The 25,723-nt window shown below is 35.2% G+C and overlaps 1 protein-coding gene across 2 annotated transcripts in view; it reads right to left on the reverse strand.

Annotated features, from left to right (window-relative positions):
• Positions 1-5,404: 5,404 nt before the first annotated feature.
• Positions 5,405-25,723, reverse strand: part of LRRC69 (leucine rich repeat containing 69) — a 46,267-nt gene continuing 25,948 nt past the window's right edge. For both annotated transcript variants that reach the window (XM_053661097.1, XM_037140385.2), the window contains 3 exons: positions 21,061-21,162; positions 15,442-15,621; positions 5,405-5,728 (listed from right to left, as the gene is read on the reverse strand). In XM_053661097.1, coding sequence (XP_053517072.1) covers positions 5,609-5,728; positions 15,442-15,621; positions 21,061-21,162 — 402 coding nt within the window. In that variant the 3' untranslated portion in view covers positions 5,405-5,608. The remainder of the gene's footprint in view (positions 5,729-15,441; positions 15,622-21,060; positions 21,163-25,723) is intronic.

A 25,723-nucleotide genomic window follows, 5' to 3' on the forward strand; every position in this document is an offset into this window, starting at 1 on the left:
AAGCTAATATTACTTGACTGAGACATTTTAAATGCTTCTAAGATATCTTGAAATGCCCTTTGCCTTCTATTTGCAAAGCTAAAGTAACAAATTACATGTAAATCCTGATTTACAGCAGAAAGAAATCAAAGGCCTTGCTTATTCACTTAATCAGAGGTTTTGTCTAACTTTACTAGGAGAGTGATGATTATTTGTGATCCTCTTCCCCTACATTCAGCTTCCCCATCCTTCAATATTCTTGCCTTTTTCTTTCTTCTTTCCTGTTTTTTTATCAATTTACTTAACGAAATAAAAAAGTAGAGATTTCCCATAAGATGGCCCCTTGGGAAAACCCTGCCCCAAGCAGTCCCTGCCCCATGCTATCCAACCATGGTCCCAGCTTAATTAATTATGATCAGCTCCCTCACCTACAGTCTGCAGCGATGCTTACTAGCCCCATTGCAACGCAGAACTCCAAGCCCGGGAGCTGCTTAAGTAAGTGTTCGTGGTAGTCGGAAAAAAAACACCCAGAGGACTAGCAGATGTGGACATGCAATTTGTTACTCACATTACAGGGGAGCGCACCGAGGGCAGCCCGTTCGGTGCGAGAGAGACCGCGCCTCCTCCAGTCCGAGGCTCCTTATAAGGGGGCCCAGACAAAGGAGGCGCTTCGAGTCCTGTGCATGACGCTAAACTACGTCCTTTACCTCAGTGTTTCTGTGCAGAAAGAAAAGGTCAGGAAGCAGTCACAGGACAAGACCTGCTCTTCAAAGGAGATAAGGAGGCAATTACAGTTCATTTTCAAAACAATACACATTCCTTCGGACCAAGCCACTCCCCCAGCCCCTCACCCGCCAGCCCTCATCCTCTGCAGTGGGAGGAGAGCCCGGTATCAACCCCACGCCCATTTCCTCTGATGATCCAAGCATTTACCCTTGAATGTGCCAGATCTCTTAGCTGTGCTTGGATAGCTTGACTGAAGGAGATTATAAAGCCTTTGTTTTCCCCATCCTGCCTTTAAAACACCCTTACTTTTGTAGCTCACTCACCCACCATTGGCTCTGCTGCCCATTTATTTATAGTGATTCGCCATCTTCACTCACTCCAACCTTGTGCCTGGAAAGGGCACACACATTCTGAACTGTCTTTCACCTCAGATGACCTCTGTGACCTCTCAGGACACCCACTCTTGTAGGATGAAAATTATTAAAAGTGCCCTCATTAATCCTGGTGTGGTGTGGCTGGTGTATGAGACTCAAGGTCCCTTCTGAACTACAGGTCAGGAGCCTTCATGCCATCCGGACCCCTGTGGTCAGGAGAAGGCTCCCTAGTTCTGGCAGCAAGGGTGCAGATGAAGCTGCCAGAAGACCCAGAAGACTTTCTCCACACCAAGAACCAAAACAAATTGAGAAAGTGCAAGTGACTTCTAGCCTTTATTTTCTTGCAACTGCAGTTGGAAAATAACCTAGACAAACACACACACACACACACACACACACACACACACACACACACACAAAGAGGTATTTTATGAAAATAAAGCAATGAGAGTTCCAAGTGTCATTTTGGAGATTTTAGATGCTTTATCAGGTGAAGAAAAATTAAATCTACCTTCATTTAAAACTTTCCCAGTAATAGCCATTAATAAATGCTGGTGTAAAGAAAGCAATTTTTAAGATACAGGTCAAAAGAAAGCAAATATCCTTAATCACATATTGCTTTAATTGTAGAAGATATTGTCATTACTTTTAGCAAGATCTATTGATTCTTTACCCACTGGATTCAACTAACACCATTCTGAAGGTTGTTAAAAATATTTAGTAATTAAATGGAGAAAATCCATCTTGAATTGTGTAAAGGAAATGCACAAATATAAATAATCAGATTATACTTCAATTATTCAAAACTAGGGACATATAGAAAATCATTACTATAATTAATGACTGGAAACAAATTAGTAACTGGGACAAAAAGCATTCATTAAATAATCCTAAAATAATATATTTCTTCTGTTTGAAACTAATTCCCCGAAACACAGATGATGAGGGCTTATACCAAACAGGAAAAGAAACTTGAGTGTCTTTTTTATTCTTCTGTGTCCTCGGGCAAATGCGAGTTAACAACTACAAAAATTCCACACAGCACTCACAGAAGAGAAAAATGAACCTAAATAATTTACAAATAAAGGTAATATTCCAGCTGCTTCAACTTCACTTGAATAAATAAAAGTTGGTTGTAATCGTTAGAAAATTAAAAAAATCTTACAGCATTACAGGTATCAACAATAGTATATCATATAAATTACTGGTCAGCAGGAGAACACACACCTACATGCATGCACATACCCACGTAGAAGTGTAGTGAGATTAAATTTTGTATCTGGCTGACCAGTGCTTCAGAACATGGACAGGCCCCACGGGGCAGAAGCAGAGTCATCCTCCCCCCGTCTGGTTTCCATAGTGACACTTGGTGCAAAATCTTGCATCTAACAACACTCAGTTTCTCGATGTCGGGGTCATGATGTTTTTTAGCACACATTCAGTTATTTGGTGCTTCTAGTGTTACCCTGGGCTTTCCTTCCTTCAAGCACTCAACTGGCTTCTGTTCACTACATGCAGAGAACTCATTCCCTTCTCACATTGTTTGGATTTCTAACCAATTACTACCTTCTAAGACCCAGATCGGCCTATATAAAAAGTATTCCCATTATTTCCGATCTCTCCAATCCTGTTTTATTTCACTTCAAAATACTTACCGGCATATTATTTGTCTATTTTTATTGTCTGTTCTGCATTAGACTGTGAGATGTTGAATAGCAAGGGCCCTGTCACTTTTGGTCATTGTTATATCCCAAGAACAGAGAACAGTGCTAATAGATAGTTGTCCCTCAAAAAATGTATTTAATACATGAATAAATGAGAAAACGACATTTTGTGAAGAAGAGGATCAGTCTTATCTTAAATGGGTTAAGTTGAAGAGCTTGAAATCACGGGTTAAAAATGGAGAAAGAGGCTCTGGCTGGCGTAGCTCAGTGGATTGAGTGCGGGCTGCAAACCAAAATGTTGCTGGTTCAATTCCCAGTTAGGGCACATGCCTGGGTTGCAGGCCAGGTCCCCATTTGGGGGCACACAAAGGTGACCATACATTGATGTTTCTCTCCTTCTTTTCCTCTCTCTCTAAATATAAATTAAAAAATGAAGAAAGAGGAGCTAGCTACCCACTCAGGTGTAGAAAATGAAATGAAATGTTCATAGCAGCACTATTTACAATAGCCAAGAGTTGGAAGCAACCTAGGTGCCCGTCAGTAAATGAATGGATCAAAAAATGATGGTACATTTACACAATGGAATTCTACGCAGCAGAGAGAAAGAAGGAGCTACTACCCTTTGCAACAGCATGGATGGAACTGGAGAGCTTTATGCTGAATGAAATAAGCCAGGTGTTTAAAGACAAATGCCATATGATCTCACCTTTAACAGGAAGCTAAACAACAAAACAAACAAGCAAGCAAAATATAACCAAAGACACTGAAATAGAGAACAGGCTGATAGGGACCAGAGGGGAGAGGGAAGGGAATTTCAGGGGAAAAGGGGAAGGATTCACAGGAATGAGTATAAAGGACACATGGACAAAAAACTAACAGAGGGAGATAGGGGAGGGAGCTGGGGAGCATGGGGGGTGGGCTGGGATGGGAGTAAAAGATAGAAAACTATACTTGAACAATAATTAAATTAAAACATTTTTAAAAGAAATGAAATGAAATTGGTAAGAGTAGATGAGTTCCTTCAGGTAAAGAAAAAATGCTAAGAAAGGAGAAAATGGGACTGAGAATCTCATAGAACCCTTGTTTTTGAAAAAAAGATATAGAAGAGAATTCAGTTAAAGTTATGGTAAATAGGCAGTCAGAGAAATAAGAAATGAACTGAAGGAATACAGTTCAAAGAGGCAAAAGATGCTCAGTGGAGACCCAAACTGCAGGGAAGAGCAGCCAGATGAGGAGCAGGTGGATTGGTGGCAGTGCCTGGTGGCCTCTGGAAAACTGGTGGTGGAGCAGTGGAGCAAAAACCAGGTCTCAGCATCTCAGGACATGAAGAGGACAGGGTGGAAAGGTGTAGTCAAGATTCTCTTTTTGAGTCACCTGCATCCCATGGATATCTGAGATGTTTGTTAAATAAATGAACGCATAGTGGAATAAACAGATACAATTCTCTTCCCAGAGTCAAGAAGCACCTAAATTTTGGCTGAGGTCATACGGTTAAAATGGTAAACAAACACTCTTTTCAATATCATAGTTTACATAAACATACTTCCCTAATCAAAATCACCATAGCTGTTTTTCCTCAATTAACTACAGTTTCTTCCCATAACTTGTTTTTAAGGAGCTCCGATGACTTTCATTTGTACTTTGTTTTGTATTTTAGTTTTAAATGTATTCTTAGTCAAAGGAGTTTTTAGAAAGTTACCTTGAGGCCCCCACCTGTCTCAGTAGGACCTGACTCTTACATTCTTTGGACTCGAGGGCCTCTCAGCTGCGCTCCATTGATTTATCTTCCCAGTTGTGACAGAGGCAACTCATGCATAAAGGAGTGTGTCCTAAAGTGAACTAACAAAAGGCCTCCTGAGGAAGGTAACATGCTAACATACAGAATATGAGGATCCACTCAGCCTTCCACCAGAAGGACCACTAAATAATTATATGAATAAATATATTTCTAGTGGCATTTAAATGTAAAATTATTATTGTATTTCATGCTTTGCTGAGCACACAGCAGAGTATATTGAAGTTGTCTGGAGGATTTTTTCAAATAGATTGCCAGGCCACATACAGCCCATCTCAGATTCAGTAGTCTGGGGTGGGGCTGGGGAATTTGCATTTCTAACAATTTCTCAAGTGATCTAAATGCTGCTGGACACACTGCCCAAAACCACTGGTCTATGCAATCTGTGCCATATATTTGTATAACTCCTTTCCCTACTTTTCTGTTGTCCTTCACAAAGAAAAAGCCAAATTCTCATTTCAGCTCTACTGCCCTGGCTTCTGCTGTCAGTTTAATTTGTGAGGGAAATTATATATATATAAGTGACTTTAAAATCTGGAACAAAGTGATGTTAGGAGTAACCAACCCTGGCTTTTTAGCCTTTTACTCATTTATAACTAGAATGAAGGTTTTATCTTAGTCGATAAGATGTGAGTACCTCATAAACAATAAGAGCTCAACTAAATTATGAAAAGGTGATACAACTCTCTAACATTAAAAAGTGATTCTCCTTCCATTGTAAAGCATGCAATTTCATTTGCAAAAGGTGTCTCCATCAAAGTCTCTGAATACTAGAAAAGGAGGGTGGTGGTGCTAGGGTGACAGGAAATAATAACGCTCACTGCACAGATCTTAATTTTTCTATTTATTATTTTGTGTTTAAGTCAGAGAAGAAACAGCACACCAAGAGTCTCAACAATCGAGGCAGGCTATAAGGCTTCAGTTGGGATGTTTATGTGTAATTATTTTTCCTCCTTTGCTTAATGTATAGACAAAGAGAGGAGACAAGGCATGATATCATAACTAGGGCCCAATGTGACTGCATGTGCAGAGAGCACAGAGCAAGTCGTGTGAGACTCTTCAGGAGCATCTCACATACTCTGAACTTTGGCAATTCCAAACAAGTTACTGTCACGTCGATTAAAACAGTTGAAAGAACAAATTAATACTCGAAGGGGTATCTGCTGTAGATTTCTGTTTATCTTCCAGTTCTAAAAAGTAAAGATCAGAAATAAAATTAAGGCATTGCTCAACAAATCATTTTGAGTAAAATAAATATTAGTTTCCTCAGAAATGTCATACCATTGATTTCTAAAGGACACACTATTCTATTTGTGCTTGATTTAATATTTCCCCCACAGAAACTGAACTAGGTAGGAAAGGCTTATTCAACACTGAATAAATTCAAATAATAAAATACTTTTATTTTCATCCAGTGCTTTTATCAAACACACTATATTTGTCTAGCCGTAACATGGTTGGGATGAAGGTAAATTACAGTGCAAAATCATTGCAAACCTGACTTCTGTAACAGAGATGTTAAATTAATTAGTCAGCAGACATTCATTGAACTACGCAGTGGACACCTTGGTTTTGCCTGTGCTCTGTCTGCAACGTTCATTAAGACCTTCCCCTGGTTGGGTTTCAGGCAGGTTGTCCAATACATGGCTTAAGTTTTTGTACTTCAAATATCTCTAATCTTACCTCTTCATGAACAAAATAGGTAGTCCAAAACTGTTAGCTGACATAGTGTCTTGACCACTAATATTGGAAATAAGGCTAATTTCAAAAGCTCATCATTTTTATGCTTTACACACAACTGCTGAGGTCAACATAGCTCTCAGAGAATCCCAAAATGACCTGCACAACAGGTAGTTTAATTAGTTGATCACACCACTTAGTTTTATTATGAACCTATTGGGCTGTCATCATCACAATCCACAGTGAGAAATTTTAAATTTTATTACTGTTCTGTTTACTCCTCCACAAAAGAACTTTAGAGCCAGTTTAAAGGTTCAAACACCAAAGTAAAGTTATTAATCCTTCCTTGAGAGAGTAATAGCCTTTCAACCTTGGTGATACATCATTGGTAAGCCAAAGTCACACATCATATCACCTTCCTATCTACCTCCAACAGAGATTGGAAAGTGCTCAAAAGATTCGTGGCATTATTCTAATGATAAATATTTTAGATAAAGGTGAAAAATGGCATGGGATCTCTGCAAACATGCCTTCTTTCCTATAAGAAAGTTTAAATTATTAATCAGAATATATTTACTGAAACCCCCACTAGACATCTTATTTTTGCCTGTCCAACATCAATTTTCCATTATGCTGGAACAAAGATTCACCTTTCCTTTGGGGAACCACCCCTTCTCCAATTTGAGTGCACATATTATGGGAGGGAGAGGACAGCTGATCCAACTCCACGTGTCAAGACAAACCACATGACTCAGGACCAGCACATGACCCCATAATGCCAAATAAAGCCAAAGAGCATCAAACCCAGGGCTTTCCCTGCATCTGTTCAGAGAGGAAATCTGTCCTTCTATTGACAGAGGACACAGTTTAGGGAGCTTCTATATGAGAGCCAAACCAAGACAAATAAGTGCAGAGACAATACACAGAAAAGAACAGATTCCTGGTGATAAATGTGGCTACCTGATCCAGCATGACTAAATACTCAGCTGACACAACCCTGGGCCTCCTTCATTACTCAAGTGTGTGAGTTGGGTTTCTTTAACTTGCAACCAAGAGTTATGACAACTTACAAGCAACCTAAATTCTGCACTACATTAGGTAAAGTGCCAAAGATGCAGAGATATGTAACAAAAAATCTGTCTCTAAGAACATTTTTAGCCTCCATTTGGAAAGATGACACATTAACACACACACAAAAAAAACCTAAAATCATAAGGCTGAACCCAATTGTAGGTTCTATATGAATGCAGAGAAGGGAGACACCAACACAGGCTTCAAATTACGCAGGATTTCAAAATGGAAGAGAATGAAAGGCTGTGGTTTGAAGAATGAGTAGGCTATGGCTGCCTGGGGAGGATGGAAAAGACATTTAGAAAGGGTGAACTATCAGAGCAGAAATTCAAGAACATGGGTATTGTACTGGGAAAACAACATATAGAACATAAAATGTTGATTCATGGATATCAACAATAAGTACATTAGTCCAAGGGTAAAAAAATTCATAAGTAGTTTTATAATGATAGACATATTATGTATAGTATTTTAAATCTACTCTGTATGAAATCATACTGAATAATTAGATTACATTTAACTGTTCAAGAAGAGTTTATTCATATATTTTTAAAAGAATGACGCTGAGTACCAAATGGCTATGTTATTTCTTTATAGGCCTGTATCTATTTTGTTTTGTTTATTCAATTGTCTTGTTTTTTTAGACTCCACATATAAGTGAAATCACATGCTATCCATTCTTCTCTGATGTGTTTCACTTAACATAATACCCTCTAGGCCCCATTCTTTTTTTTATCAATGAATAATATTTCATTGTGTAATATATATATCACATCTTCTTTGTCCATTCATCTACTGATGTACATCTAGGTTGCTTCCATATCCTGACTATTACTAGTAATGCTGCAATGAAGATAAGGGTGCATATATCTTTTCAAATTAGTGTTTTTGTTTTCTTCAGATAGATACCCATCAGTGTAATTGCTGGATTGTCTGATTGCTCTATTTTTAATTTTTTGAGAAATCCCATACTTTTTTCTATAGTGGCTGCACTAATTCACAATCCCATCAATAGTTCTCTTTCCTTTACATCTTCTTCAACTCTTGATATTTGTAGATTTATTGATGATTGTCATTATCTCAGGTATGAGGTGATATCTCATTGTGGCTTTAGTTTACACTTCCCTGATTAGTGATGTTGAGTGACTTTTCATGTCTGTTGACCATCTGTATGCCCCGTTTGGAGAAATATTGATGTAGGTCCTCTTAATTCCTTCAGATCATTCATTATTGGTATACATAAATGCAACTGATTTCTGTATATTGATTCTGTATCTTAAAACTTTACTGAATTAATTTATTAGTTTTAACAGTTTTGTAGTGCTATCTTTAGGGTTTTCTATATATAGTATTGTGTCATCTGCAAATAATAAAAGTTTTATTTCTTTCTGATTTGGATGTCTTTATTTATTTTGCTTGTCTGATTGCTATGGCTAGGATTTTAAATACTATATTGAATAGGAGTGGTGATGGTGGGCCTCCTTGTCCTATTCCTGATCTTGGAGGAAAGGCTTTTCACATTGAGTATGTTATTAGCTGTGGATTTGTCATTTATCAAGGCCATCTATTTTTGGATATGTTTTTTCTATATCCACTTTGTTGAGAGTTTTATCATTAAAGAATGTTGAATTTTGTAAATTCTTTTCTATGTTTATTGAGTATGAGTTTTATTCTTTATTTTGTTAATATGATGTATTACATTGAAAGATTTGTGGATGTTGAACAATCCTTACATCACTTAGATGTGTCCTACTTGGTCTAGATGTATAATCCTTTTAATATATTGTTGAATCCAATTTACCTTAACTTTGTTAAGATTTTTGCATCTATGTTTATCAAGGATATTGGCTTGTTATTTTCTTTCTTTTTGTGGTTTTGTAATATCTTTGATTAATTTATATCAGGATAATTCTGGCTTCATAAGTGAATTTGGAAGCATTTTTTCTCTTTAATTTTTTTTAAATAGTTGAATTTAAGATGGATAAGACCTGTGAAGTATCTGGTCCTGGACTTTCATTGGTTGAGAGTTTTTTTATTATTGCTAGCCATTGGTCTGTTTAGATTTTGTACTTTTCCAGTTCAACATTGGAAGGATATATACTTCTAGAAATAGAAGGATATATTCTTCTAGATTTTTAAAATTTATTGCAAATAATTGTAATGTTTTTTAATTATTATATTTCTGTTGTGCCAGTTGTAACTTCACTTTCACTTGAGCTCTCTTTTTGCTTTATGAGTTTAGCTAAAGGTTTGTCAATTTTATTTATCTTTTCAAAGAATCAGCTCTTATTTTACTGTTCTTTCAAAAATTCCATTTCATTTATTTTTGCTCTGATCTGAAACATTTCCTTCCATCTACTTATTTGGGTTTTTGTTTGGTCTTATTTTTCTGGCTCCTTTAGGTGTAGAGTTAGATTATTTGGGACTTTTCTTGCTTCTTGAATTTGCCTTATATAGCTGTGAACTTCCTACTTAGAGATGCTTCTGCTATATCCCATAAATTTTGAAAAGTTGTGTTTTTATTTTTATATGTTTTAAGATAGTTCATGTCTTGCTTCATCCATTGCTTGTTTGGTAATATGTTATTTAGTCTCTATTAAAAAACAAAACAAAAGTGTGGTTTTTGTTTTTTTGTTTTTTTTCCTGTAGTTGATTTCTAATTTCATGCTATGGCCCCAAAAGATACTTCATATGATTTCAATCTTCTTGACATTATTGAGGCTTATATTGTGGCCTAATATGTGGTCTGTCTTGGAGAATGTTGCATGTGTACTTGAAAGAAAAAGAATTTCATAGACACAGACAACAATGTGACCACCACAGGACAAGAAGGGTGGAGGGAGGTGAAAAAGAATAAAGCAGGGATAAATGGTGATGGAAGGAGAATTGAATTAGGGTGGTAAACACACAGTACAATATACAGATGATGTATTATAGATTATTTACCTGAATGTTACCCCAATAAATTCATTTTTTAAATAAAGTGTGAATTCTATAGTTTTTATGAAATATTTATAAATGCCTATTAAATTTAAGACCATTATTTCCTCATTAATTTCCACTTATGATGATCTGTCTATTGATGTGAGTTGAGTATTAAAATCTCTTATTTTAGTACTATGGATTTCTCCCTCTATGTCTATTAATAATTAACTTGCATATTTAGTTGTTCCCATCTTGATTGTATAGATATTTATGATTATTATGTTCTCTTCTTGAATTTACCCCTTTATGCAGTGTACTTCTTTGATTACTTTTTATAATTTTTAAAAGTCTATGGTAAATTTACACAATGGACTACTACACAGCAGAAATAAAGAAGGAGCTCCTACCCTTCGTGATAGCATGGATGGAACTGGAGAATATTATGCTAAGTGAAATAAACCAGAGAGTGAAAGACAAATACTGTCTGATCTCACCTATAAGTGGAACCTAATCAACAAAACAAACAAGCAAGCAAAATAGAACCAGAGACAATGAAATAAAAAACAAACTGACAGTAACCAGAGGGGAGGTGAGAGGCAATAATGGGGGTAAAATGGAGAAGGGTCATCAAGGAACATGAATAAAGGACACATTTCACTAGTTTTAATCTTTCTGTCCAGATTCTCTGATTCTTCCTGATTAAGTTTTAGAAGTTTTTATGTTTGTAGAAATTTATCCATTTCATCCTATGTCCTAATTTTTGGCATATAGTTCATAATATTTTCTTACAGCCCTTTGTATTTCTTTTGTGTCCATTTTTACTTCTCTTCTTTCATTTCTGACTTATCTATTTGGGTCCTCTCTCTTTCTTGCAATGAGTCTGGTTAATGGTTTGTCAGTCTTGTTTATCATTTCAAAGAACCAGTGTTTGTTTTCATTGATTTTTTTTGTATTTTTAAAATTTCTTCTGTCAATTATTTCCATTCTAATCTTTGTTATTTCCTTCCTTCTACTTACATTTGGGCTTTGTTGTTCTTTTTCTAGTTCTTTTAGGTGCAGGGTTATATTTTACATTTGAGGTTTTTCTTGTTTCTTGAAAAAGGGCTGTACTGCTATGAATTTTCCTGTTAGAACTGCTTTCACTGTATCCCATAGGTTTTGAATAGTTGTCTGTTCATTTTTGTTTGTCTCAAGATAACTTTTGATTTCCTAAAAGTTATATTAATAAGGTTAGAGCCAATGGCTATTTCAAAGCATAACAAGTTTCCTTTCTATGGATGGAAAGAAACTTCCTTTCCTCTTATAAAAGAAACTGCCTTTCTTCTTAACAATTTCCTGTCACTCACATGGCTTTTGCCTATCAATTTATCTAGGCATATAATTCTAGATTATGAGCCATTATCTTTTATGACTGTAATAATATTATACATATTTTTATCATCTGCTTTTAGTTCATTGTCATTTTTTAAATTTTTTTCATTGTCATTTTTTGTAGGTGATATACTTTCTCAAAATTCTCCCCAGAGGGAGAACAGAGAGCATCCCTGTTTAATTGAGATGCTTTATCCTCATAGCACCATAGTATATTCCTCCATTATAGTACTTACCACAAGAATGTCATCATTCTTTCTTGTCTAAAGGCTTTGATATTTTTTAAAATTAATCTTTATTAATTATCTACTATGTACTACCTTTTTAATCACTTGCTTTGCTAAGTACTACCCATGATTACCTCAGGTATCACTCACTGATCACAGCCCTGTGAGATAGGACCACTATTATCACAAATTCTCAGATGGAAAGTTAGTCTCAAAGAGGAAATTAAGATGATGCAGGTGGTAAGAGCTAGGGCCTCTCATCAAGCCTAATTTGTCAGATTCCAAAATTCTGGGAACACATGAGTTCTCAGAGAGCTGGAGCTCTTTATTCTCAGTCCCTGGTAAAGGACTTGACATGTAATAGAAAAAACATTAATGAGTTCGAGTGGATAAATAAATGATGACAAAATAAAATTCTTTAGCATGAGTATCTTAAATTCAGTTGAAGTAAATGAGGAATAACTGAGTTGAATAGCATTGGAAAGGTGGTCCAGCATCTCTGGTTAAGCCCAAGGAATCACATATGGGTCCCTCCCCAATTATAGTCTCTACTTAGTAGCTTTGTGAACCTGGCCCAATTACTTCACTCCTTGGCACCTTGGATTTCTCTTTGGTGTCACTGGGTTATTTCGAACATTAATTGAGGCATCCCAGGTGACATGCTCAGCACAATGTCAGTACTACATGAATGTTGGCTGTGGTTACTATTATTAGGTTGCAATTTATTTCCCTGAGATGAGACTAGCAGCTCATGAAGTGATTTTGAGAGGGAATCTATCAGAGCAAGAAGATCTGGCCCAAGAAGATGTTCATTGGGCAAAAATGAACACAGAAACTTGCCCAAGGAATTCATGTCATGGACTGAAAAAACATTTTGGCAACTTTCGCCAAATAATATGTCCTGTGTTGTAGTCATCAAATATCTCTTCAATATAACAATCAATTCTAGAAGGTTATGTAAGTGATCAAGATTGAGATTTTCTTCCACATTGAGAACTGACACACATTTTTATTTTCATTTTCCCTGATGACCTTTCTTTTCTCTTAGTGTTTAATGTCCAGCTGGTTTTAACTTTTAAATTTCTCCTTAACTGTTATTTCATTTGGCAGTAGCCCTCACTGGCAGTGGCTCTGCCAGATTTACGTCTATGATACGTATGATGTAATATATTACAAATGCAGTGGAACAGAGGGGCTGGTGTTTAAATCCAGAGCTTGTGATTCATCAAGCATACTAGGAACTAAAATATGCACAAACTCTCTTTGTAATCAGTACTAATTCTCACCACTTATATTTAACACAGCTCTGGGAAAGCTAGCAAGAGCAGCCAGGTTAGTAAAATCAATACATGCAAATAGAAAAAAAAAGTTAAATTGTCTGTTTTCAGATGACATGACCATATATATGTACGTGATATATACATGCATATAAGTATATGTATATATTATTATGATATATACATAAATATACACATATTTACATGTCATGTTCATATACATATATAATGTAAAATCTCTTCCAAAAAAATTGCTAGAATTAACTGACAAATTCAGTAAAGTTACAGTATACAAAGTTAATAGTCAGAAAACAGTTGTAACAACAACACATTTGAAAAAGAAATAAAAAAGAATCCCATTCACCAATGCATCAAAAACAGTAAGGTTCTTAGGAATAAATCCAACTAAGGAGATAAAAGAACTGAACACTAAAAACCTTAAGACTCTGGTAAAAGATATTGGGGAAGAGAAGACACAAACAAATGGGAACAAATCCTTTGCTCATAGGTCATAAGAATTAATATTGCCAAGATATTCACATTACCCAAAGCCATCTCTAGATTCAATGCAATACCTGTTAAAATTGTAATGGCATTTTCCACAGATATTTTAGAAAATTCTAAAATTTATGGGAAGCCACAAAGGATGCCAAATAGGCAAAGCAATCCTAAGAAGAAAGAACAAAGCCAATTAATCACACTTCCTGGTTTCAAACTGTACTACAAAGGCTAGAGTAATCAAAACAGTATGGTACGGGCATAAAAAAATAGACACAGACCAATGGAACAAAATCAAAAACCCAGAAATAAACCTCCACAGATTTGGTCAAGGAATAATTGACAAAAGAGACAAAAATACTCAATGGGGAAAAGACATTTTCTTCAATAAATGATGTTGTAAACTGAGTAACTACATGTAGAATAATAAAAATGCACCTCTATTCTACACCACCGACACACATACACACATGAATCAAAATAGACTAAAGAGCAAAATTTAAGAACTGAGATCATTAAACTCCTAAAAGAATACAAGGGAAAAAACTCTTTGATGTTGCTCTCAGTAGTGATTTCCTGGCTATGACAGCAAAAGCACAGAGACAAAAGCGCACAGAAATTATTGAGACCACATCAAACTAAAACATTTACACAGCAAAACAAACTCGACAAAGTGAAAAGGCAACCTACAGAATGGGAGAAAATTGTTTCAAATTATATATCTGATGAGGCCCAACATCCAAAAAGAACGTACACACCTCAATTGCAAAAAAAACCCAAAAAACTAACAACCTAATTAAAATGCACAGAGGGACTGAATAGATATTTTTTCCAGGGAAGGCATACAAATGGACAACAAGTACATGAACAAGTGCTCAATATCACTGATCATCAGGTCAATGTAAATCAAAACCACAATGAAATATCACTTCTCATCAGTTAGATGGCTATCATCAACAGACTAAAGATAAGTGGAGAAAAAGGAATCCTAGAATATTGGAATGCAAATCTGTATAACCACTATGAAAAACAGGATGCAATTTCCTCAAAAATTAAAAATAAAACTATAAAATATTACCCAGCCACCCCAATTCTGAGTAAAGATCCAAAAATATTGAAATCAGGATCTCGTACAGATATCTGTATCTCATGTTCATTGCAGCATTACTTATGATAGCCAAGATATGAAAACAACCTAAGTGTCAACAAATGAATGAATAAAGACAATATGACATTTATACCAGGAAATATTATTCAGTCATGAGAAAGAAGGAAATCCTTCCATTTACAACAACTTAGATGGATCTTAAGGACATTACGCTAGCTTAAATAAGTCAGATAGAGACAAATATTGCATGATATCACCTCTATTTAGAATCTAAAATAGACCAACTCAGAGAAATAGCAAAGTATTGGTTACCAGGGGTTAGGATGAGGGAAATGTTCAAAAGGAACAAACTTTCAGTTATAAGATTAACACATTTGGGAATATAATATATAGTATGATTATAAGTAATAATGCTTATATCATATATTTAAATGTTACTAAGATAGGAGTTCTTTAGTGTTCTCACCATAAAAATGAGATAAATAACTCTGATGGGACAGAGGTGGTAGCTAATACCTTGATAATAGTGGCTTTGCAATTTATAAATATATTTAATCAACATGCTTTACACTGTAATTTACATAACATTGTGCGTCAATTATATTTCAGTAAAGCTATGAGAAATCATTACACTATCATAGAAATCAATTCTTATATACAAACCTAATTAGAATTGGTTGATTTAGATAAAAACAAAGAATAAGAGGAGAACTTGTGTTCATACTCATGTAAAAACCACCCTTTACCTTTGATGGAGAAACAAATTCAACACATTCCATCCAAGTGGTTAAAAATAACTTTCCACATATTGAGCATTCTCTTCCCTTAGAGATTGTGTTCCTGACCTCTGGGTGCTCTTCTATGGCTTGCATTAGGAAAGGATTATTTTCTGCTAGCTGGTTCATTATAAATCTTGATGTTATTTCCTGGATTTAAAAAAATATGATTCTTCAGATAATTTTCAAAGTAACTTTTATATTACATTAATTGCCATTTCACTAATTTATATTTTTGGCTTATTCCTCACAGTGTCTGTAAGTTAATTTTCATATATACATAATATTGTCAATGACTAGTATTATAAATAAGTTTAGTTTTCAAGTAAGAAAAGCAGCTTATTTTCATTTTAATAGTTCCATGTCTTTTAAAGACATGAATCCAGGTTATAATAAATTTACATTATTAAATAAACTTTAATTCAAATTTCGTACCTCTCATTACAATAAGTACATACCATAGAAACATGTAGCCTGAACTTGAAAATTGAGTCCAGCATATTTACTAGTCTAAATCCTTCCTATGAAAATTGTGGGTCATGGACCAGTAGAACCCGTGTCACCTGGGAGCTTAACAAAGATTCAGACTCTCAGATGCACTCCAGACCTCCTGAGTCAGAATCTGCAGTTAACAAAGTTCCTCAGGTAATCCCTTTGCAAGTTAAAGTTTGAGAACCATTAGTCTAAATTACCTGCTGCTTTGAGTACCTGGACAGAGCCATATTGGAAAAGAACACTGATTGACCAATATTAACCAAATCTCTGAATTCAAACTGTATTAAACTTATCCACACAGATATATCCAGAAACTTCACTTCAGGTAATAATAATATTACAATATTAAATAATAAAAGAGGTGGTGAGGAAATATATATATAAGCTGAATTTCATCATAACTATTAATATCATCAAGTAAAATGTTTAATAAAACTGTATAATGCTTACATCTTCACTGACCAAGCAAACAAAACAAACACCTGATTTACTCCACTAAGTGCCCCCCACCATTGTGACAGTAGCCTAGAAGTCCTGTATAAATGTTACACAAGCACTACATGAATTTTAGTAATTGTGTGGAACTTTTTTTTGTGGCCAAAGTGAAGGATTTCCAGTGTTAAGTAGTCCACACCGGGCTTTGAGAGGAGTCTTTGGGAATACCGACGTATGTACATACATAATCTTTCACTCATTCAACCCAATTAAAATCTTTTAAAAATAACAGTAAATATTGTAGATTGCTCTTTATTGCTCCCCTTTTTTATCACTCCCTTCCACTTAAGAAGCATCTGGGAGAGCTGTTTCTTTATACAGTGAACAGCCCTGAGCACGGGCTCCTTAAACAGCGGATCCTTCAACAGCACAACCTCCTACCCACTGAGGCCCATTTTCCTGGGTGGTTACCATATTTTGGCATGTATAATGTGAATTTATTTACCCAAATTTTTGAGGGAAAAATGAGGATTTATATTTTACATGGGTATAATGATTACATACCATGGGTATAATGATGGGTATAATAATCCGGCGTATAATGAGCACAAAAACATGAGTGTGCATCATACATGGCAAAATACAGTATAGAACTGAGGTCCTTCTTTGTGAACAAATTACTTTTTCATACTAATATTACCAGGACTACTAAATCACTCATTTGTTATCACCCTTTCTTTGCCTATTTACATGGAGCATGGCTTGGGATTCTGAGTAAAACATTGATTTTAAGGGTAAGTTTTTAGCTACACAAATTAAAGTCTAGGTCTCACTATGCAGCTCCAGAAAACTAATAAAAAATGTAAAATTACTCCCATCAAATGGTAGAAGAATTAGCTGAAATACATGAGACCTATAAATATGTCACAGTTCACACAATTCCCTTTTTATGATTTTTGGAACCAAACATTTCTATTGCATTAGGTATATGTGGAAGATATACCATTGAAATATAAAGTTATTACTTGGAAATGTGCATATATATATGTGTGTGTGTGTGTGTGTGTGTGTGTGTGTGTGTATTTGCCATACCAATAGTATCTTTTAAGACACCTTTTAAAGATACAAGCAATACATTTTTGAGAATATATAACTTGATGGTAGCCTAACTCTAGTGTTATTTAAGAGTTAAGAAATCTTTTATGGACCAAAAACAATGTTCCTTTTGAATAGTTCATTTGTTATTTTGTTAGAATATTTGTTAGCTGACAAGTATATGTAGACCTGAGATTATCCCTATGTTTAAACCATGATAAGTTAAAATTGGTTTCAAATGTATTCCTTTATTTTCCCTTACATATAATGATTTCATTTGAAATATAAAACTACCTATATATAAATTATATTTATGTGCATATAAAATATATAAAATTTTGAAACAAATATGAATCCTTGGAAGAAATTATCTATTTAGAACTGTGGTCAAGGACACCAGTACTCTGTGTAGGACAGACACTAAAACATAGATAGCACCAAGAACAAAGATGCAGAGAACAGACTGACAGTTGCCAGGGGGTAGGGGGTTCGGAGGGCTGTGTGAAGAAGGTGGAAGGATTAAGAGCTACAGATTGGTAGTCACAAAAAAGTCCCAGGGACGTAAAGTACAGCATAGGGAATACAGTCAATAATATTGTAAGAACTGTGTATGGTGCCAGGTGGGTATTTGAAACATTGCAGGGTCTGCTTTGCAAAGTATGTACTTGTCTAACCACTACACTATACACCTGAAACTAATACAAAATAATATTGAATGCAAACTGTAATTTAGAAATAAAATTTAAAAAAAGAGAAAATACTCTGTGTCTGACTCAGTCAAATAAGTGCAAATCCAGGCTGTGTGGCTTATTAGCTGTGTAACTCTCCTCAGACAAGTCCTGACTTCTCTATCTTGGATACCTCACCAATAAAACAGGGATGTTTATCCAATGCCATCTTAGAGAGTTCAGAGAATTAAATCAGATAACCTGGGTAAAACTCTTAATCTTGTAACTACTAATACAGAATATTCTGGCTAACATTTAGTTATAATCTAGCCATCAACATTAAAATTTAGCTCATAAAGTTCTGAGGTGAATAAAAATGTTTAAAAATCTTAACCAAGACTATCTTGAATCAAAGCTCTATAATTTCTTGACAGTCCGAGTATGCAATAGTTTAATCAGTAATGTTAAGCAAATGTCCAGTAGAAATAACTTTTACTCTAAGTACAAATATGAAATGTATGATAAATGTGTTACCTTTCTAAGAAAAATTCTTAGAGATGCTTTAAAAAGTACCCAAATTATTCTTGCCTTCGAAAGTACCCTCGTGAGACCACTGCCACCTCCAGCCCCATCTGCAATCCAGAACCTCCTTCAACTAGGGACGCCCCCAGCCCGGCCCCCACCCACTGTTCCCTCTTCCCTTCCCTTTTTTGAGGTGATTCTGCTGCAAGGAGTCTGGAGCCCAGCCACTTAGGTTGATTGGCATTGTACTTCCAACATGTAACTAGCTCTGTGACCCTGGACAAATTATGTAACCTCTTTGGGGCTTAGTTTATCTATAAAAGGGTAACAATACCTACCTTTTTAGGGTTATTGGATCATTATATTAATTCATTTCAGTTAAGTGCTTACAACAACACCTTGCTCATAGTGAGCTTAACAGGTGTTAGTTTTTATTATTGTTATTGTTATTATTATTCTATGATGCTTGATTCAAGGAGAACAAATACATTATAAGGGATTAAACAAATTAATCCCCGTAGTTTCCAAAATCATTAACAATTAAATATAAAATAGAACTTTTTTTCACATAAAAGTAGAAGATAACATTGTTTGTGGACATACAGATTGACTCTCTGGAAGGGAATTTGAAAAGAGCTAGCCAAACTTTTAAAAAATGACAATTTTTGACAAAGCAATTTGACTCACAGGGATACCACGCAGAGGAGAAGTTTGCTATGAGGACAGTCATTGTAGCCTTCCTTATAAAGGCCAAAGAGCCAGAAAATTATTAGTAATCTAAACAGCTAAAGCAGGAAAATAGTTTAAAATATTATGTTGTAATATACCAGAATATTATATATTCATTTAAAAGACATTAAAGATTTATTTCTTTTATCAATTGGAAAGATATTCACAATAATTTGAGGAAAAGAAAACAAGTCTCAAATCATATGTGGCATCTTAATTCATCTTTAATTTAAAAAAATTTCTGGATGCATGGAAAGTACTAGCAAAATAAACGTAGGGAGAATAATGGTAATATCTCAGCATATTGGACTTCTAAGTAATCTTATCAACTTCTATTGCTTTTGTTCTAATTTCTCTAAATGAGTTTGTATTGCTTTTGTAATAAACTTTTCTCTTAATCAGTATAACACTGAAATTTTCTTCCTTGTTCATCTGTATTTTCTAGTTCCCTGTATTGAGCATATGAAATCTATGCAACAAGGGAAAATGTTATTTATAGAAAAAAAACTAAACCATTTAACAAAATTGGTTGTTTTCTGCATCTCAGAAACTTGAATCCTACATGATTCTTGAAAGTCTTAAGATGATCCTGAATGTTCACTTATAGCCTTAAAAGGACCTGAGAAGTTCAAGTTTATGATGGAGACATACTCAATTGTGGGAAGATCTGCAAAGGTTAGCTTGTCTATTACCAAAAGACCCACAAAGAGAGTCCCCTAATATGCTTTCCAATTCCTTTTTTATTATTTTTATTTAAAAAATTTATTTATTGAGTTCAGAAAGAGAGAGCAAGGTGAAGAGAAAGAGAGAGAAACATCAATTTGTTGTTCCACTGATCTATGTATTCATTGGTTGACCCCTATATGTGCTCTGACCAGTGATTGAACCCACAACCTTGGTGTATCAGGATGATGCTCTAACCAACTCAGTTACCCAGCCAGGGCTTCCTATTTCTTCTTTTAATATCACCAAGTTCTTTGACTAAAGTGAATATGATTTCTGGATCATAATCATTCATCCAATAGGAATGGGGTGAAGTGAAAAAGGGATAGGCAAAGAAAAAGAAAATTCAAAAGACAACAATATGGTGATTACGAGAGGGAAAGGGGGAGGAGAGAAAGTACAAAAGGGTAAAGGGGGATAAATGGTGATGGAAGGAGGCTAGACATTGGTAGATGAACACACAATGCAATATATAGAGGACGTATTATAGAATTGTATACCTGAAACCTATATGATTTTACTTTAATCAATGTCACCCACATTTTATTTTAACCAATGTCGTCCAAATAAATTAATTTTTAAAATTCTTAAAAAGAGGGCAGGGAGGTGAGTGGGAAGGGCAAAGACCCCAGCGAGAACAAATTAAATATATTCTTAAATGATACGACAACATACTTGAAAGGTGATAGTGAAAACAAATTCTACTCTTTCCATACAACAAAATGTTTCTATTTCTCTGAATTTAGTCACTCTGGAAATCAGGTAGAAAGACATTGGATTCTATAAGCAAGTCAAAGAGATTATGTCTAGGACTCACATTGCCAATAGACTAGAGTGACATCCATCCCTTGCTGATGAGGTTGGAATGTTTTAAAAGAAACCTCTTTAAAACTTAGATCACGGCTTTAGCAGAAGGTCTTACCTGCAGACTCCAGACATCCTGCTTTATCACAGCCCTGACAGGCTGCTTCAGGAACAGTGGGTTTTCCTCACAGTAGAATTCCCTCAGATTCATATCCTGAAACTTTGAAAACAAAATAAAAACTTTGTTTCACAACAAAATAACAAACTTCACTTCTGAGGCTATACATTCAATAAAGGTATATTTTAAATGCTTTATTTAGGATATATTCTGCAATAGTATTTTTATAGCAGGACATATTCTAGTAGTTAGAAGCATAAGAATCTCCATGCTGGCAAAAATGGCAATGACCTTAGAGGTCGCTGGTGACATTCCTTACACTACACAGCTGAGAAAACTTTTTCAAGATCCCAGGACTTATTAGTAAATAGAACAGAGGTTAATTAATGAAATGCTAGAAATATTTTGCAAATAATATATTTGTTAGAAAACCAAGTATGATGAAAAATAGCATTCTAATATACACTAAAATCCAGGTCTTAAAGACTATCTTATAATCCATTTTATGTTCAGTGAAGAAGGTAAGAGAAACATTAGTATGTTCTCATTATAACACGTTGTGTACAGTGAAAATTTTTTTAAAAGGGAAAACATGCAATTCATGAGAATTTTCACTTTTCTATGAAGAAAACATGAATTCAACTGGAGTCAGTTATTTGAGTAGAAAAATAAATTCTCTTATATTTATATTATGCCTTGCTTCCCAAGAACTCATGTCATTTTCAAAGTAAAATTCATTTAGGGAACTACTTTTCTGAGTTTTAGTTTCAGCTGTGAAATGGAGAAAATAAGACCTATCTTCGGGCAAAACAGTTTTCTGAAAATAAAAAACACAAAATCTCAATTTGTGGAGTTGTTTTGACTTCATGGTGTAAACACTCTTTTCTTTTAAATTTGATTTTTATCCTCACCTGAGGATAAAAGAAAGGAAGGGAGAAGGGGAGAGAGAGAGAGAGAGAGAGAGAGAGAGAGAAACATCAATTGGTTGCCTCCAGTACACACCCAGGATACTACAAATCAGGATACTACATCTTGGACCGAAGATCAGACCCGGGATCAGACCCCTGACTGGGAATTGAACCCTCGACCCTTAACTTATGGGATGACGCCCATGCCAACTGGGTCACACTGGCCAAGGTAGATTTCACAGTGTAAATATTCTTACCATCGTTGATTCCAGTCACCGAACACAGAGTTGGGGAGAGATATACAAAATCAGCTCTTGTGAGCCAGGATGAGCTGGCACCATTATACTGCTATTATGAGACAATTAGAGATATTTCCCTGATTTCATCCCCAGGTTTGAAACATAACAAGCACTTCACAAATTAAAAATAATTGATTTGAAACATCTTTCCCAGGTGTCATGTATCGACCCCAAAAGTCTCAAGAAATTTCTATAACATGGACAAGATTTTAAAACATAGAGCTCAAGACCATGTTGGAATCACCTTTTCTCACAGTATCACAACAGACATTCTGACTTTCTTAGTTCAGTTCCTCATGTTACCCATCCACAGGGAGCAACCTGGAGAGTTGGACGGTAGCCCAGAGTCAGCGCTGGGTATGCTGAGATGAAAAGGGCACATCTTGTGCTTAATGGAAACCTTCTGTCATAAAGAACAACATTGCATAATTCATACCTAAACTCACAGTTCTTTTTTCTCCAAATGGATAGAAATTTGAACATCTTGGTATATGTGAATATCCTTAACACACACAAACATCATTTCAAATTTGACCATGGTTCAAAAGGCATACCTTTCTCTTTAAGGGTCACGTCTCTCTTTCTTCAAATCCTGCCACTAATCATCTATCAAGAGTGGTAATGAGTTGTCAAGCTTGCTAACATATTACATAAAATGTATCAGAAAGAATTCATCTTAATATAATAATAATTAATTAAATTTACAGCAGCTACCTTTCAATAACCTAAAGTCACAAAGCCTCTCAATGTCTACTCGGAATATTCCCCAGAGCAACATTTTTTCATACCTTCTCTCTATATGCACTACTGGGTTTCCTATCAGACCAGCTTCTTAATTGTCCTCACTCTGGTAGTATGATCAGCTACATTATCCTCTATAAATAAAATGGTACAGCTTTTCAGAGTCTCTTTTAACATGCCTGCTCAAACAACCACTGTTATGTGTTTAATTTCAACTGGAACAAAGTTTTCCCCTCTGGTCCAAAATAGATCTACAGACATTTTTGGCTAACACAAATGGGCAAGGCAGGGACATTATTTAGCTAGTAAAGACCAGGGATGCTACTAAATACCCTACAATGCACAGACCAACCTTCTACAACAAAGAATGTCTCAGCCTGAAATACTATTGAAGTTGGAAAATCCTGGTTTAAAGGCACAAGATCATAAACATCTACTGACATATGTAAACATTCCCCCATCTCTTCTGGAGAGAGGGTTGGCAGCTTGAGGGAAATGTAGGTTCAAATGAGAGCTTTAATTTTTTAGGATGAAGATTTAAGCATGTAGAAGGTAAGTGTCAACATAAAGAGATTAATGTAAAAGTGAAAAGAGGAATACTTGAAAGTTATGATCAGATAAAGAATACAAAATTATCTTTGACTATTAACATCTTCCAATTATGTTCTGTGTGACCAGAAGAAAGGAGGTGTAGAAGCAGTAATGGATAAGTTTGAAGGTAAGGGATTGGATGGTTGATAAGGGAAAAATGCATGAAGAAGATAATACAAATTTAAATATTCCATAGATTTTATAAGAGGACCTGATCAGGAGCAAGCAAAAATATTGTACAGAGGTGCTGAGGGACCCACTAGAATCCACACATTTGTGTTGGACCCTGTCCATATATAGCATGCTTCCCTTTAGCATCCAGCAGTCCAGATCCAACGCCAAGAATCTGGAGAATGGATATGTGAGAAAGCAAGGAAATGAACATGTCGTATGTACTAAAAACTAACTGATTTGAATGGGGTCTTTTATGGTCTAGACTAGATTTAAAAAAAGAAATAGGAGTACAAAGATTTTTTTCTTTTTAAAAATATTATTATTTTTTTTCAATTCTAGTTTACATTTCAATGTAATTTTGTTTCAGGTGTACAGAATAAGCATTAGACAATCATACGCTTACAAAGTATTCCCTCTGATATTTTCAGTACCCACCTGGTACAAAGGTTAATGGACTAGAAGAAAAAGGAGAAACAGAGGGGCATTAATCTCAGGGATCTAAAAGAAAATAACTATAAAGCAATATATGGCTATTCATATATGGCTATAAAGCAATAAGGACCTGGAACACAGAGGACACCGGGGAAAATGGACATAGTGGGCTCTAATTCTTCAAGTTCAGAGTGAGTGAGGCTTATGTTAAGACCTAGACATGACTGAGCAGGTGGTTTGCTGAGGTGAAGACTGGCAAAGCACATTAAAATTGAGGATTTGTGTATCTTGGAATCTAAATTGTTTGCATCAACCACCTTTACAAAGCAACTCTCTGAGTAATGCTGTCAAATATTTGCTGGCCTACTGGACATTTCCAGCTGGACATCCCACAATCATTAAATTCTAACATTTGAACCCCATCTCATGTTTCCCACAAATTTTTCTCTTTTGTCTTATCACGAACATCAAATCTCCCATTGTGTCCTTTCTATCTTCTTAAAACTTTTTTCATCTTAAGACTCATCACACACAAAAGGTGAGAACCCAAATAAATAAAGTTATAAATAAAAGAGGAGAAATAATTGATACCACAGAAATACAAATGATTGTAAGAAATTAATACAAACAATTCTATACCAAGACAATGGACAGCCTGAGAGAAATAGATACATTTCTAGAAATACGCAATCTTCCAAAACTGAATCAGGAAGATGCAGAAAACCTGAAAAAGCTGATAACGACTAATGAAATTGAAGCAGTATTAAAAAAACTCCCAGCACACAAAAGCCCTAGACCAAGCAGCTTCACAGGCAAATTTTACCAATCATTCAGAAAAGAACTAACACCTATCAGTCTCAAATCATCCCAAAAAATTCAAGAAGAGAAAAGACGTCTATACTTTTCTTATGAGTCCAGTATTATCCTAATTCCAAAGTCAGGTAAAGATACAATGAAGAAAGAAAATTGCAGGCCAATATCTCTGATGAACATAGATGCTAAAATCCTCAACAAAATATTAGCAAATCAGATCCAGCAACACATAAAAAGGATCATACACCATGATCAAGTGGGATTTATTCTAGAGGTGCAAGGATGGTACAGTATTCACAAATCAATAAATGTGATATATCACATACACAAAATGAGACAAAAATTACATGATCATATCAATAGATGCAGAAAAAGCATTTGATAAAATCCAGCACCCATTTATGATAAAAACACTCACCAAAGTTGGAATAAGAGGGAGTATACCTCAACACAATAAAGGTCTTCTATGAAAAACCTACTGCCAATATCATGCTCAGTGGGCAAAAACTAAAAGCAATTCCATTAAGACTGGGAACAAGACAAGGATGTTCTCTTTAACCACTCTTAGTCAACATAGTACCAGAAGACCTAGCCACGGTGATCAGACAAGAAGGAGAAATAAAAGGCACCAAATTGGAAAAGAGGAAGTAAAATTGTCATTATTCTCAGACAACATGATATTGTCCATAGAAAACCCTTTAAGGC

Source organism: Artibeus jamaicensis, unplaced genomic scaffold, assembly GCF_021234435.1.
Source record: "Artibeus jamaicensis isolate MK-2021 breed Jamaican fruit bat unplaced genomic scaffold, CSHL_Jam_final scaffold_916, whole genome shotgun sequence".
NCBI lineage: Eukaryota > Metazoa > Chordata > Mammalia > Chiroptera > Phyllostomidae > Artibeus > Artibeus jamaicensis.